At 40.2% G+C, this 14,466-nt stretch overlaps 1 protein-coding gene across 1 annotated transcript in view; it reads left to right on the top strand.

The window, feature by feature from the left end:
* Window positions 1-14,466, top strand: part of LOC145342678 (fibrous sheath-interacting protein 2-like) — a 38,295-nt gene that overhangs the window by 7,610 nt on the left and 16,219 nt on the right. The window contains exons 4-7 of the mRNA XM_080188232.1: window positions 3,781-3,870; window positions 3,963-4,093; window positions 10,897-11,029; window positions 11,872-11,982. Of these exons, the coding sequence (XP_080044358.1) occupies window positions 3,781-3,870; window positions 3,963-4,093; window positions 10,897-11,029; window positions 11,872-11,982 (465 nt within the window). The remainder of the gene's footprint in view (window positions 1-3,780; window positions 3,871-3,962; window positions 4,094-10,896; window positions 11,030-11,871; window positions 11,983-14,466) is intronic.

Raw genomic sequence — 14,466 nt, 5'->3', positions numbered from 1 at the left:
GATGGGGTAATGGGAACAAGTAGTAGTAAATATTCATTGCTGCTTGGGAGACCTTGCTGCACAGAAACTGTGTTAGGAGATAAATATTGGTTGGAACAACAAAGGCTTGCATGACCTGGTATGGTGGTCATGATGTAGAGATGCTGGCGTTGGACTGGGGTAAACACAGTAAGAAGTCTCACAACACCACGTTAGAGTCCAACCAGTTTATTTGATAGTAATCCCACAAGCTTTCGGAAACGGTGTTCCTTCGTCAGGTGTGTGGAAGGTTCTGATCAGAGAAGGGCGTACCAGGATCTGGGGTTCACGTCGCACTGTCTGTAACCCCCATGACTTGCCTGGGCTTGTAAAATCTCACGTAGCGTCCTGTTTGGAGACAATACACATCTCTTTAGCCTTTGCTAATGCTATCTCCACTCACATTGTCTGCATCTTTAAGACTTGAATAGAGGTTAGCTGTAAAGACTTGCATTCTAATCAGAATTCTGTAAACTGTGTGTGACTTTATATGCTTTTCTGTGATCAGAACCTTCCATACACCTGACAAAGGAACACCATTTCCGAAAACTTGTGAGATTACTATCAAATAAACTAGTTGGACTCTAACCTGGTGTTGTGAGACTTCTTACTGGTATGGTGGCACAGTGGTAAGCATTACTGCCTCACAGCGCCAGGGACCCAGGTTCAATTCTGGCCTTGGGTCGCTATCAGTGCAGAATTTGCACTTTCTCACGTGTCTGAGTGGGTTTCCTCCGGGCACACTGGTTTCCTCCGATGGTCCAAAGATGCACAGGTTAAGTTGATGGGCCATGCTAATTTGCCCCTAGTGTCAGGGGAATTAGCAGGGTAAATGTATGGGGTTATGAGAATTGGGCCTGGGTGGTATGTACAGACTCGATGGACTGAGTGGTCTCCTTCTGTACTGTAGGGATTCTATGAAATTATTATAGCAAATCATTACTTTTTGAAACTGATAGAATAAACCACACTGGATGCTGTGAGGCACCCGTCTCTGCCACTCTGGATTCGGGGATCTGAACTTGACTCCCTTTCAATCGGCTGAGGACAATGATGGCCATTGCCTGTCCCCTTGGAATGGCATTCACCTATCTCTTAGGACTGATGACCCATGGTTAACTGCTATTTTGAGCCTTCAAAGTTCTTGTTTAAATATTTGCTACTACCACCAAGATCTGTATCTGTGACAGCTCCACCTGGGCCCGTACCTTGAGCTTCCATGCTCACTGCATCAATCCTCCTACCTGCCACAGCCTAGACCCTGTGGGCTCTGCATTGCTGGCAATGGCTGGGTATGGGCCTGATGTTCCAGTGCCATCTGTTTTCAGGGCTAGTTGATTTGGCAGGTGAGTTGTTATATACTCCTTAGCGGATTCTGACTTCCATGGCCACCGTCCTGCTGTCTATATCAATTAACAACATTTGTCGGGTATGATGAGTGTCAGCATCAGGCGCCTTAACCCAGCATTTGGTTCATGCTGCAGCGTTGTATATATTAATGATTTGGATTTAACTGCAGGAGGCATGACTGGAAAATTAGCAGATAACACAAAAATTGCCATGTAGTTGATAATGAAGAGGATAGTTGTGGACTCCAAAATGATTTCAATGGTTTTGGTTGGTTTGGGAGTAAGAGTGGCACTTAGAATTCAAACTGGAGAAGTGGGAGATAGTTCATCTGGGGAGGACAAACAAAATTCCGAGTAGATGCAATGGCCATGCTGAATTCTCCCTCAATGTACAGATGCTGGAGTGTGGCAACTAGGGGATTTTCAAAGTAACTTGCAGTATTAATGTAAGTCTACTTGTGCCACTAACAAATAAACTTAAAAACTTTAAGCTCTGGTCATGACATTAGAGGAAGGACATAATTGCGCAGGAGAGAGTACAGAGGAGATTTACAAGAATGTTGCCAGGCCTTAAAAATTGCAGCTATTAGGAAAGATTAGGTAGGCTGTCCTGAACAGAGCGGTTGCTTGAAATGCACAGAATTATGAGAGGCTTAGATTGAGTAGCCAAAAATGATTTGCTTTCCCTAGAGGAGCAGTCACTTACTAGGAGCCACAGATATAAGGTGATTGGTAGAAGGCTTAGAGCAGATATTGGAAAAACCCTTTCACCCAGAGGATAGGAGCTATCTGAAATTTGCTGCCTGGATTACTGGTTGAGGCAGAAACATTCAGCTCATTGAAAAGGTACTTGGATCTGCAGCTGAAGTGCTGTAACCTGCAATGTGCTGGAAAATGGGCTTAGAACCTGTAGTTAATTTCTTTCAGCTGGTGCAGACATGATGGGCTGAATAGCTTCTGTCTGTGCTGCAACTTATCTATGGTTTTAATTTCAGACCTCTAAATGGAATTTAAATTCCATCTGCTAAACTGGTGGGATTTGAATTCTAGTTCCCAGAAAGCTTTAGCCTGAGTCTTCGGATGATTGTTTCAGCGACATTATGAAACATCATGTTTTCCCATATTTTTTAATTTGTTGCTGTTCAGTGGAACATGCCCTTTAACATCAGCAGTAGTCTTTTGAATACTTTCACTTAGTGGGATAATCTACTCCCCACTTGATCTGAACTTGGGCGCAGTTGGCTGCGAATGGAATCTACCCTGCTATCTGCTGACATATGGGGTCCCCAATGCCAGGATCTTCCATCCTTCCCATTCTAGTTTTACAAAATGGAATGAGCGTGAATGTAAAATGAAGAAGAACTGATCCATCAGTTCTCTGCCAGTGCTATGGTGTTTTGCTTGTAGTGGTAGAGGAAACATAAAAGAGGTTTACCCACATTAGAACAGATATTGTATAAATAGCGTGCAAATAATGGAAATATGCATCCAACATATACTCCACTCTACCACAAATGTAACTCATCTGATTCCTTTAAAAGCTTTTATCCAAAAAAGCACAGCCTCAAATTATAACTTATTGAATGCATAGCTGTTAGTGTTTCTTATGAATTAATACCAGCAGTACTTCACCCCACTTTGAGAAAGTCTCCTTAAGATTTCCTCTTCTGATTCACAGTTGCTGTACAAGTTTTTGGTATGTTCTAGAAGATGACAGGAAACCAAGACAAAACATACACAGTATGAGATAATTATATTTGTAGGTCACTGTGCCATTAATTTTATTGATTTGCATTCCCCAGAAATGCTTTCGTTATTGTTTAAATGCCATGTTTGTACAAACAACTGAATTGGAAACAGTCCTATGTTGTTTAAATTTTCTAAATTTCCTTTCAAAGATATTATAACTTCAAAGTTCTTAATAGTGTGGAAATCAACAGCCTAATTTGTTGGTATAATCAGAGGGATGGAGTAAGAGTGAACAAATGCAGAACCAGACATGTCATGGCACAAATAGATGTCATTTAAATTTCAAAGCACAGACTGTGTGAAGTTTGAAGTTTATTTATTAGTGTCACAAGTACGCTTATATTAACACTGCAATGAAGTTACTGTGAAAATCCCCTCTTGATTCTGGAAAAATATCAGACCCCCATCAAAGCCTGAATATATAAAAAAAGGAAAAAGTTATTAGAATTTATATTTGAATGGTCAACAATTGAAGCTGCCATGGTTATTCGATATTGTACGCTAACATTATCTTCTTTGATCCTATTCCTATTTCTCATAAATGATCCTCAGGAATGACAGAATGACAGCCAGTATTATTATTTGCTTAACTAATAATAAGCCATATTCCGTTATGGTTGAAAAACTCATTTGTATTTAGTGAATTCTTTCTGCTCTTTTTCAGATCATATGTACCCTGAAGGAATTTAATCAGTATAGGCAGTACCTAACCAGTATCAAAATAGACTTTGAAAGGAAATATGCACAAGAACAGGTGAGTTTAAAAAATGTTTTTGAACCAAGGTTGTTTTGTGAACTTGCTGGAAAAAAAAATGGAGAATAACTACATTTGTTTTGATTCACAAGCGACTACTTGCAAAGCAATTGCTTTGTCTTCAAGATCAAGGTCTTGCGCAGGGGGTAAACCTTTCTGACCTACAAGAATGGCTCTCAAATGAATCCAAGAAAAATATAAGCAAAAAGGCTCTGAGGGACAGGTAAGATAACTTGCATAGTTTCTTTGACTGCAGAATATTCTTAGAAGCATTCAGAATAAGCTTAATTTCTGTGACATGTGGACTCCAACTACCCTATTCATTTGAAGTGCAGAACTGTTGGTGAGGGATTGATAGGATTATACTGTATCTAGTTATTAGATAGATAAAAATCCTTTTTTTGAGGCAATATTTAACATTTTTTAAATTACTGATTCATGTTGTGAACAAATGGGAGTGAAAGATGATTGAGGACGAGAACTTGAATTGCAGATGAGGATGTCATGGACAGAAAGAGGAGCTTAGGAAGCACAGACAGAAATGGTTAATGACAGGGACTGAGATTGTGGGGAGCAAAGGCATGGAAATTTTCCAGTGGAGGCCAGGAAACATCGAATTGGAAAACATTTCAAAATATTACCGTTGTGCAGGTGTGATTCAATTAGTCTTGATTTATTTCAGGAAAGAATGTCACTCAGTCCCCAGCCTTTGATCTGGTGGTTGATGGGCAATAAGTGTTGGCCGAGCCAGCAACAGCCACATTCAGTGAATGATTAAAAATGTGGGAGAATGGAGGGAGGTGGTGGGTGAGCATTCTATGGTGTCTTTTTCACCCTGAACTGAATTTAAAATGTTATGCTCTCCATCTTGAGGACTACCTATTTTTCCTTCTCTAATATTTGGCTGAATTTTACCATCCCCTGGGTGGATGAATCAAGGCAGGGGCTTGTAAAATAGCATGAAATGTTGTTTGAACACTTGCCAATATTATCCTGCTCACTGCAGGGGAAATCTGAGTGGCAGGCAAGAGGCAGGTTGAGTTACACATTGGCTGCTTGTTCCATGAAGATGAAAAGCTGATATGCATAATTAAGCACCATGTTGGCATAGGACATGAGATATTTACCTACAAGGCCATTGCTGTATGGCAGCAGTAACCTGACAACTTACATATGCAAAGAAAAATGGTTCGACCTATGACACACCCTTAGCATGATGTGGAAAGTCAGATTCACCAATGAAGCACTGAAGGGCAAATGCACCTAGCAACCTAGTGTTAATCACGTGAATAATGCTTTGCTACCTTGGACATGTGCACAGGAATAAAGATGGCTGTATCTCAAGGATCTAAGAACATAGAAACTAGAAGCAGGCATAAGCCATTCAGCCTTCAAGCCTCTTCGACATTCATTTTGATCATGGCTGATCATCAAATTTAGTGTCCTGATTCCACCTCTCCCCCCATATCCCTTGATCCCCTCAGAGCCAAATCCAATTTCTTCTTGGCCTCAAATACTTTCAGTGTTAGTGAATTTCACAGATTCACACTCTATGGGTGAATAAATTTTTCCTACATCTATTATAAAAGATTTTCCTCATCCTCAAACTATGACCCCAATTCTGGACTCTTCCACCAGTCTGAATCTATCCTGTCTAACCCTGTTAGAATTTTATAAATTTCAATGAGACCCCCTCTCACTCTTGTAAACTCCAGTGAATATAATCCTAACTGACTAGTCTCTCCTCATATGACAAACCTGCCATCCCAGGAATTAGCCTGGTAAATCTCTGTAACAAGAATATCCTTCCTCAGATAAGGACATCAAAACTGTGCACAATACTCTAGGCATGACTTCACTAACACCTGATACAATTGCAGTAAAATATCTCCCTTCACTCAAATCCCCTCACTATGAAGGTCAATATATCATTTGCCTTCTTTACTGCCTGCTATACCTGTATGCTTACTTTCAACAACTGATGCATGAGGATATCAAGGTCTCTCTGAGTGTCTACCGCTCTCAATTTACACCCACTCAAATAATAATCTGCCTTCCTATTTTTGCTGCTGAAGTGGATAACCTCACATTTATCCACATTATACTGCATCTACCATACATATGCCCATTCACTCAGTCTGTGCAAATTGTGCTGAAGCAGCTCTGCTCCTTCTCACAGATCGCCCTTCCACCTAACTTTGTATCATCTACAAATCTGGAGATAACACATCTAGTTCCCTCTTCCAAATCATTAATATATAATGTGAAGAGTTGGGATCTTAGCCCAATCCCTGCAGTATCCCACTAGTCACTACCTGCCAATTGGAAGAAGACCCATTTATGCCAACTCTTTGCTTCCAAGATATGCTATAGGGAGAGGTGGACCCTACTAAGAGACCAGCTGAACATCCATAGTTCTGATTCAAAGATATGTCAAAACACCCCCAGAAAAACACAGACTACAAGAATTAGGAGCAGGAGCAGGCAAATTAGCCTGCTCCACCATTCAATAGATCATGGCCTCAACTCTACTTTCCTGTCTGCCCACTATAACTCTTGACTTCCTTGACATGAAACCCTCAGAAGCAATCAGGATAAGTGGGAAACTCTGGTTGAAAACTGATGCAAATGGAAACTTCAGCTGTGGGCAAAGTTGCTACCGTGACAACGTGCAATCTGAGTTTGAAAGCAACACCAGCTTTGCAAATAAGATGTCAGCAAAGATCATCCTACACCACAGGCAAGGGACAACTTGTGTGTAACACTTGTGGCAGATTTTATGATTCCAGAATCAGCTTGTTCAGCCATCAAAATAAAGTGAAGCAGATGATTGCATCTAATCTCACCAAAGTTCTGAGACTGCATTTTCATCATCTCTTGCAGATGGAAGCAAGATATCTGCCATTAAATGGAGCCCCAAAATTTTGTAGACAGTGATGTAACTCCTGCCACTCTCTTGGATGTAGCCTGTCCACAATGGTCTGGGGTGCCATAGGATCCCTATTGTACCAGATAGAAGGGCCACAGACAGGGAAGCCTCAGGCCCACGGCCCCAGCTATTTCCCTGGAAGGTTTTCCCCTCCAATTGACAAGGTCTGCCTCTGGTATGACCCTTTTTTCTATTTAACACCTCTTCAAAGCTTGAGGTCTTCTGCCTGTTGCAACAACTTCTTGTGACATTGCTGAGGCTTTGGAGCTGCTGGCTTTCTAGTTGGACCAAAAGCATCTGGAGCCAATTCAGCAACTTTGATTGGCCAACAATGAGATTGTACTCCAGGGAAATCACTAAACTGGTCTCACTGCATGCTAGTCTGGGTCAAGTCCCTCTTTCTGTCCTAACATTGGCCAAGTGTTTCCCCCTCTGCTTCTACTTCAACCCTTCTGCTGCTGTTGTCCTCATGTATGCTTGTCACTTCTGGAACTGACTGCTTTAATGATCCCCTAATTTAACCTGTAAACTTACGTAACCTCATCCAAAATTTTGTCATCCATATCCTTTCCAACATCAATTCTGATTCGCCCGTTCTCAGTGATGTTTATTAGTTTAGTGTCATTCTTTTTGTTTTTTGCCAGCTCCTATCATTCTTTAGCAGTACAATTGTTGCCTGTCCAAACTTTATATTCTGTTGACTGCAGTCTTTTGTGAAACCAACCTATGTCTCCATACCCCACTACTGGTAACCAAGTCCATTTCTCCAAAGTCTAATTTTTTCTAATTCGTGCCCTAAATCCCAAAAATGGTGCAGCGCCAAATAAGGAGATTGCCAAAGCTGCAAATTGTTATTGTAGTTATCAAAAAAAATGATCAAGTTAATTTTTTGCTGTTAATGTTGGTGGAATTCTCTGAATCGAACTCCTAAGTTTAAGAAGTTAATGCCAAAGAAGCACTGCAACTTCTAATTTGATTTGATTTATTATTGTCACATGTATTAGCATACAGTGAAAAGTATTGTTTCTTGCACAGTATACAGAGTGTACCGCTCATAGCGAAGGAAATGAGCGAGTGCAGTATCTAATGTTACAGTCATAGCTACAGTGAAAAGAGTTTAAAAAAGATAGAATGAAGTTTGAGAAGCATAGAATGAGAGTAAATGATAGAATTAGGAGGTATACTGGGCACAGTTTGCAAAATGTCACCTTGCTCCAGCGCCATCCTGGGTAAGAAAGGGAAGTTTCTCACTCTCAAGGTTCTCATTCTTAATTTGCTCTTGCTGATTCTCTGCTGCACTTACCTGTGTCTCCACATGGTGAGGGCACAATCAGGCTTGGCTATTATTAGAACTTATTTGCCATCTGAATTAAGTCACTTTATATTGACTCAAGGCAATTTTGTGTTGCGGGTTGGTCCAGCAAATGGGATGAGCTTAGCTCAAAATAATGTCCACTAGCACAAGGAATTCATCTGGGCTAGATTTATACCCAGTGTTTGAAGGTGAAAGAAAATCTGTTCAAAAATTTAAAAGACAAGGAATAACAACTGAAGCTGCGTGTTCAAAATTCTAGTCTAAATTTTCAATTTGGTGTTATTGTAGCATTGGCGATAATCTATTCAAAATTGTGGTGATCAGAAAATCTCAGCTTCTAAATCTGAAATGTGGATTCCATTCAAATATATATACCCATAATATGCATGTTTATCGTTGGCAGAAACTTGTTAAAATAGGAATATCTTTTCTTGCAATGTATCATGGTTCATGGTTGGAGATATAGGAGGGTTGTCCGAGGTAGATTCTTTACTCAGAGAGTGGTTGGGTGAATGCACTGCCTGCTGTGATAGCGGAGTCGGACATTTTAGGAACTTTCAAGTTGTTATTGGATAGGCACATGGAGCACACCAGAATTATAGGGAGTGGGATAGCTTGATCTTGGGTTTGGACATAGCTCGGCACAACATTGAGGGCTGAAGGGCCTGTACTGTACTGTTCTATAATCTATGTTCTATGTATAGCAGCAGGATAAATGCCACATAAGAAAACCGAGGAAAGGTTCAATTTCTATATCCAAGGATCTGGGAACAGACTGGACGGGGCCTTTGCTAAATGACTTCAATAAGCTTTTTTGCAACTATGGAATATCAGTTTGATGTGGCAATCCACTTACGATAAAAATACAGCACGCAGTAATTAAAGCATTTCTGTCTCCAGTCCTGCACTGTATCTGTTAACTATAAAATAATTAAATTAATTGATATCATAACTTTCAAGTCAGGATATTTGGGTGAGCACCTCTATATCAGGGTCAAATGGGGGCCCATATCATGAGCAGGCATAAACACTTACTTTCCCTGAGCAGGTGAATTAGTGGCTAGAGGTGCACTTGCTATCCAATTAAGGATGATGACAGAGGCCAATAAGGGGAAGTTGCCGATAAGGGTGACAGAATGCACCTCCAGCTTGAGGTGACTGTGAGCAACTTTTAAAATGTTTACTGTAAAACTTGGCCACAATGAGCAGGTTCCCATTCTGGAGTTGGAGCTCTTCCAAAGGACAACATAAAATCGAAGCTGTGACCAGATAGGCTGTCCATTCTTCTACTGTGAGATTTCCTCCAGTTGCTATGTTTCTGATGCCAGCTGGCTTCTGATAATAGGTTTCATTAACTTTTAAATTATTCTAACAAGCTACCGGCTGAAGGATGAGACAATCCTATACTATTTTTATTCTTGGCCTGTCTGTACCTTCTTAACCTTCCTCAGATACTCCAACCTCTCTGTGATCTGAGGACCTTCTTCCTGGCTCGTGTTTGAGCTCTAGGATTCCTAGTACATGGTAAGGATTGCAGGTTCACCATCCCACCACAGTGACAGATCTCTTGGTGTTATTATGGCTATGTTTCTCCTGTAAATACAAAGCTTCATTCAGTACTCAACCCCCCAGCACCAGCATTATAACAAGCTTCCCCCATCCATCTTCATTCCTGTGAACCATAGGGATGTTTCCAGCTTTTAGCACATCTGACCCTTTGATAGATCCAGGGCTTCTGATCTTTTCTCCATCAGGAAAAAATGTGTTCTGAGACTCCCTTATTCCAACACCCATGAATGTAACTAAGAATGGGTACCCTTCCTTAGATCTGCACACTGAACCTTGCTACATGCAGAGGATCATTGACCCTTTTCTAGCATTGTGTCCACGTATGTAAGACCAAGTCGTTCCCGCTAACCTCAGCTGCCATCACTACCCAGGCCTTCTTGGTGAGGCGGGGTGGCTTTCTCCTGCATCAGAATGTCCCTCCTGGCAATCACTACCTCCACAAGAGTGCATGGACAGTCATCTGAGAACAGGATGGCTTACTGCCCACCCGAAGTACCTTCTCACTTGGGTGCTGCTGCCTCCATGGTGAGGTCTCTTTCTGCTTTCTCTGCTTTCAGCGGTCTTGGCAACCACCTTTAATCATCCCACCAGGCTGCCATTGGATCTGGTGTCCACCATGTTTCTGGTCCCACTGACCTCACAGATCCTCTCTGGATGCGCTTCACGCTGGCTGACACTTAAGTGGCCAACCAGCATAATGTTATAATGTTCCTTTATTGATCGAGTACAGAATTGGGGAACATGGCCACTTCCAATCCTGCCCATTGTGCATGCACGTCGCATGTAAAATACTTGCCCATGGGTTCATGTCTCACTCCACCAGCACATAATATAGGTTAATACTTCAACAGAATACTGACGGAGTGCTACATTGTCAGAGCTGGTATCTTGTGAAGTTAAATAAATTAATACCATGCCTGATTGTTTAGACAAACTGAAAAGATCCCATGATACTGGCTAAAGAAGTTCAAGGAAATTCTCCTGGTATAAGACAATAGAAATCCACTAATAAATATAATCAAACAGATTAATTGGCCATTTATCTTATTACTGTTTGGAGAACTTTGCTATGCACAATTTGGTGGCCATTTGTTTTGTATATTGTAACAGTAATTACACTTAAAGTATTTTACTAACTGTGAGATACTTTGCGGATATCTTGAGTTGGTACATTAAGTTTTTTTTATCTTACGATGTATGTCTTTTCCAAAAGGTATTTCAACATGATTCAAACCGAAGAAAAGATCAAAAACTTGATAAAAGAGCAGAAATGTTGTGCTGTTTTAGCAGACTCGAACAAAGATAGCCAGAAGGCTAAGGAATTGGTACACCAAATTCAGCAAGAGGTGCGCAGAGAAAATATCCATCTTTCCAAACTTGCTTTAAAAAGATGTAAAAAGAATAATGTATATTGGATCGAATTATGCCTGTATTTTGGCAGCACAATGGTGGAAAGCAATGCAAAATTAGCAGTCCAGTGACCTTGTCAAGTGACAAAAGTCCAGAGACTTTTAAGAATCAATACCAAACACCAGGAATCATCATGATGCTAGAAAGTTTGTGGGGAGGAATGTATGGCACCCTGGTTGGGCAAGAAATAGAGGGAGAGGTTACCCTTTTATATGATAAGATTCCCCACAAAGACCATCTTTATTTTTTTAAGAGCATATAAACAAAAATTGTACTGATTTTTATTAAGTGAATTTCATCAATGTCCTCAATCTTTTGGTCCACCATAGAATAAAATAGCTACGAATCAAGCTATCAACATCAAGCTTGTTATTAACTTTGTCTGCCTTTGCAGAGATTACAGGAGGACACAAATGCATATATTTAAGGCACAGCAATCTAGTGCAGGTTATAGGAGGGTTTCGTTGCTACAATCTTGGTCCCATTGTCATGGCATCAACTACAGAACAGTGGTAGTCAACTACTGTTAAAGCAGATTGTTTGAGGGAGTGACTGAACCCAGGCAAATATCTGTGGCTGACCCAGATTCAAATACAATTTAATTTTTTAATATTATAGTTTTTATTTAAACAAATCAGCTCATCCTTGTCAAGATGCAATCTTCCACCTTTGTCAATTTGCCACATTTGTGTCACTGAATCAGAAATGAGCAAGTGCAACAGGTACAAACAAATTGCCATTAAATAATTAAGATTTTCTGTTTCATGGTGTTAATCAGGAATTGAATATGAAGGAGAGATCAGTTTTGATGCGACTTGAAGAAGATGTGAAGAGTGAATTTAATCTGGAAAAGAGAAGAAGGAAAGCAAAGGAAGAGAGGGCTAGAAAGGTATGTTTCACTGGACACATTTTTTTGAGATGCCGCACTCTTAAAGGTGACAATATGAGTTTAAGGACATAAAGGAGTCAGAATGGATATGAACACTTCTCCATAATAAAAACCGAAAATTTTGGAAATACTCAGCCGGTCAAGCAACATCTGTGAAAAAAAAAGTTAACCCTCATCCAATCTTTCCTTCAAACTAAAATTTGCCAGTCTTGGCAATGTCCTCTTAAATCTCCTTCGTAATGAGTCACATCCTCCCTGTAATATAGTGACCAGAACTATTTGCAGTACTCTAGTTCTGGCTAACTGGTATTCTATATAGTTCTAATATAACCTTCCTACTCGTGTAAACTATGTTTTGGCTGATAAAGAAAAAAAAATCCAATATTTCTTCTTAACTCCTCTATCTGTCCTGCTAAAAGCTGTGAGCCATGGGTATGTTCTCCAAGGTTCTTCTTTTTCTCCACGTTTCTCAGTATCCTATAATTTATTGTGCATTCACATACCTTGTTTGCTGTCCCCAAATGCATTACCTCATACTTTTCTGCCCAACTGATCTGTCCATTAATATCTTCATGCAACCTACAGGCTTCTTTTTCACTGTCAACTACATAGCTAATTTTTTTTGCCCAGAGTTGTCACATTAGTTAGTATATAAATGATAACAACTTAAATATAAGAGGCATGATTAAGAAGTTTGTAGATGATACAATTTTTGTCTTGTACACAACCTTTCTTTAACAAATCCATATTGGCTGTCTTCCATTAATTTGTGTTGATCTAAACAAGAACTTCCTCCAATAATCTTCCCACCACTAAGATTAGGATGACTGGCCTATAACTATTCTATCTATCTCTTGCTCCCTTGCCAAACAAAAGTACCGTATTAACATTTGCCACATAATCCTTTGGCACTGCATCCTGCAGCTAGAGAGGATTGAAAAATAATGGTCAGAATCTTTCCTATTTCTAGCTTCTTTTAACAGCCTGGAAGATATTTCATCCAGGCCTGGTGATTTAGCCACTTTCGAAGATGTGAAAACCCTTAAAATTTCCTTGCTCACTATGTTTATATCATCTATTGTTTTACTTTCCTCCTTAACTATATAACTGCATCATCCTCTTTTGTGAAATGAATGATAAGTTGCTCTTGCTATTTTTTATGACATGGAGATGCTGGCGTTGGGGTGGGCACAGTAAGAAGTCTCACAACACTGTATTAAAGTCCAACAGGTTTATTTGGAATCCTGAGCTTTCGGAGCACTGTTCCTTCATCAGGTGCATGGGGGTAGGCTCACAAACATGGCATATATAGGCAAAAGCACAATTGCAAAATAATTTCAGATTGGAAAGTGGAAATGGTTAAAATGCAAGTCTTTACAGGTAATCAAGTCTTTATGAACAGTGTGCATGAAGAGAGGGATAATCACAGTTTAAAGAGGTGTGAGTTGTCTGCAGAATTGCCGAGCAGAAACTGATAGCCAAGTTTCGCATGCATGAGGACAGCCTCAACTGGGATCTTGAGTTCATGCCACACTACATGTAACCCCCACCATGCTGCCTGGGTTTGCAAAATCCTAATAACTGTCCTGGCTTGAGACAATTTACACCTCTTTAACCTGTGATTCTCCCTCTTTCCACGTACATTGTTTGTATCCGTAAAGACTTGATTACCTATAAGGACTCGCATTCCAACCATACTTCACATTCCAATCTGTAATTATCTTGCAATTGTGGCTTTGCTTATATATATGCCATGTTCATAAGCCTACCTCTCCACACACTTGGTGAAGGAGCAGTGTTCCAAAAGCTTGCAATTCCAAATAAACCTGTTGGACTTTAACCTGGTGTTGTGAGACTTCTTACTGTATTTTTTAAGCAATGTTTTGGTAATACCTGTGATAATATATTTCCAAGTGTCCATTTGTGCACTGAGCTCACCCACCTTATCCACTGGAGTCTCTGCATTTACCATTAAGCACTACCAAGCTCCTTTATTGTCTATTTCTCTGTCTTTGTTTTCTCTGCTTTCCAACTTGTTCACTAACTTACTAATCATGGACTTGGCTCTGCTATAGTTTCCAAAGGAACTGTGACCATTTCCAATGTTTAGTGCTGCATACTCTGCAGGTAAAGAATTTTCTGCAAATGTGCACTAATGAACCTGGTGGGTGAGAAGAAGGCAGGGTTTTCTCTCCTCCACCAACACTAGCAATGGTGCTGACAGATCTTACTTTTACTTTTTGTCATCTCCATGTTTAGAATGTACAATTTCATGAAATGTGCAGCCAATGCACAGCAAAATCATTTCTATCACATAATGAAATTTTAAAGCGGTTTTATATTGGAAAGATGCCAATTTGGCAGACCCGTTGAAACTATCTCACAGACTGTTGGTGAGGGGAGTGGGTGGGCTGGTGGTCATGCACCTCAAGTTGAAAACCTTTGCATTAAGTAACCTTTACACTTTAAGTGCTACTGTCACTC

This window comes from Carcharhinus amblyrhynchos, chromosome 4 (assembly GCF_965287045.1).
Source record: "Carcharhinus amblyrhynchos chromosome 4, sCarAmb.v2.hapA, whole genome shotgun sequence".
In the NCBI taxonomy this organism is placed as follows: domain Eukaryota; kingdom Metazoa; phylum Chordata; class Chondrichthyes; order Carcharhiniformes; family Carcharhinidae; genus Carcharhinus; species Carcharhinus amblyrhynchos.
This window is presented reverse-complemented; position numbering and strand designations above follow the sequence as displayed.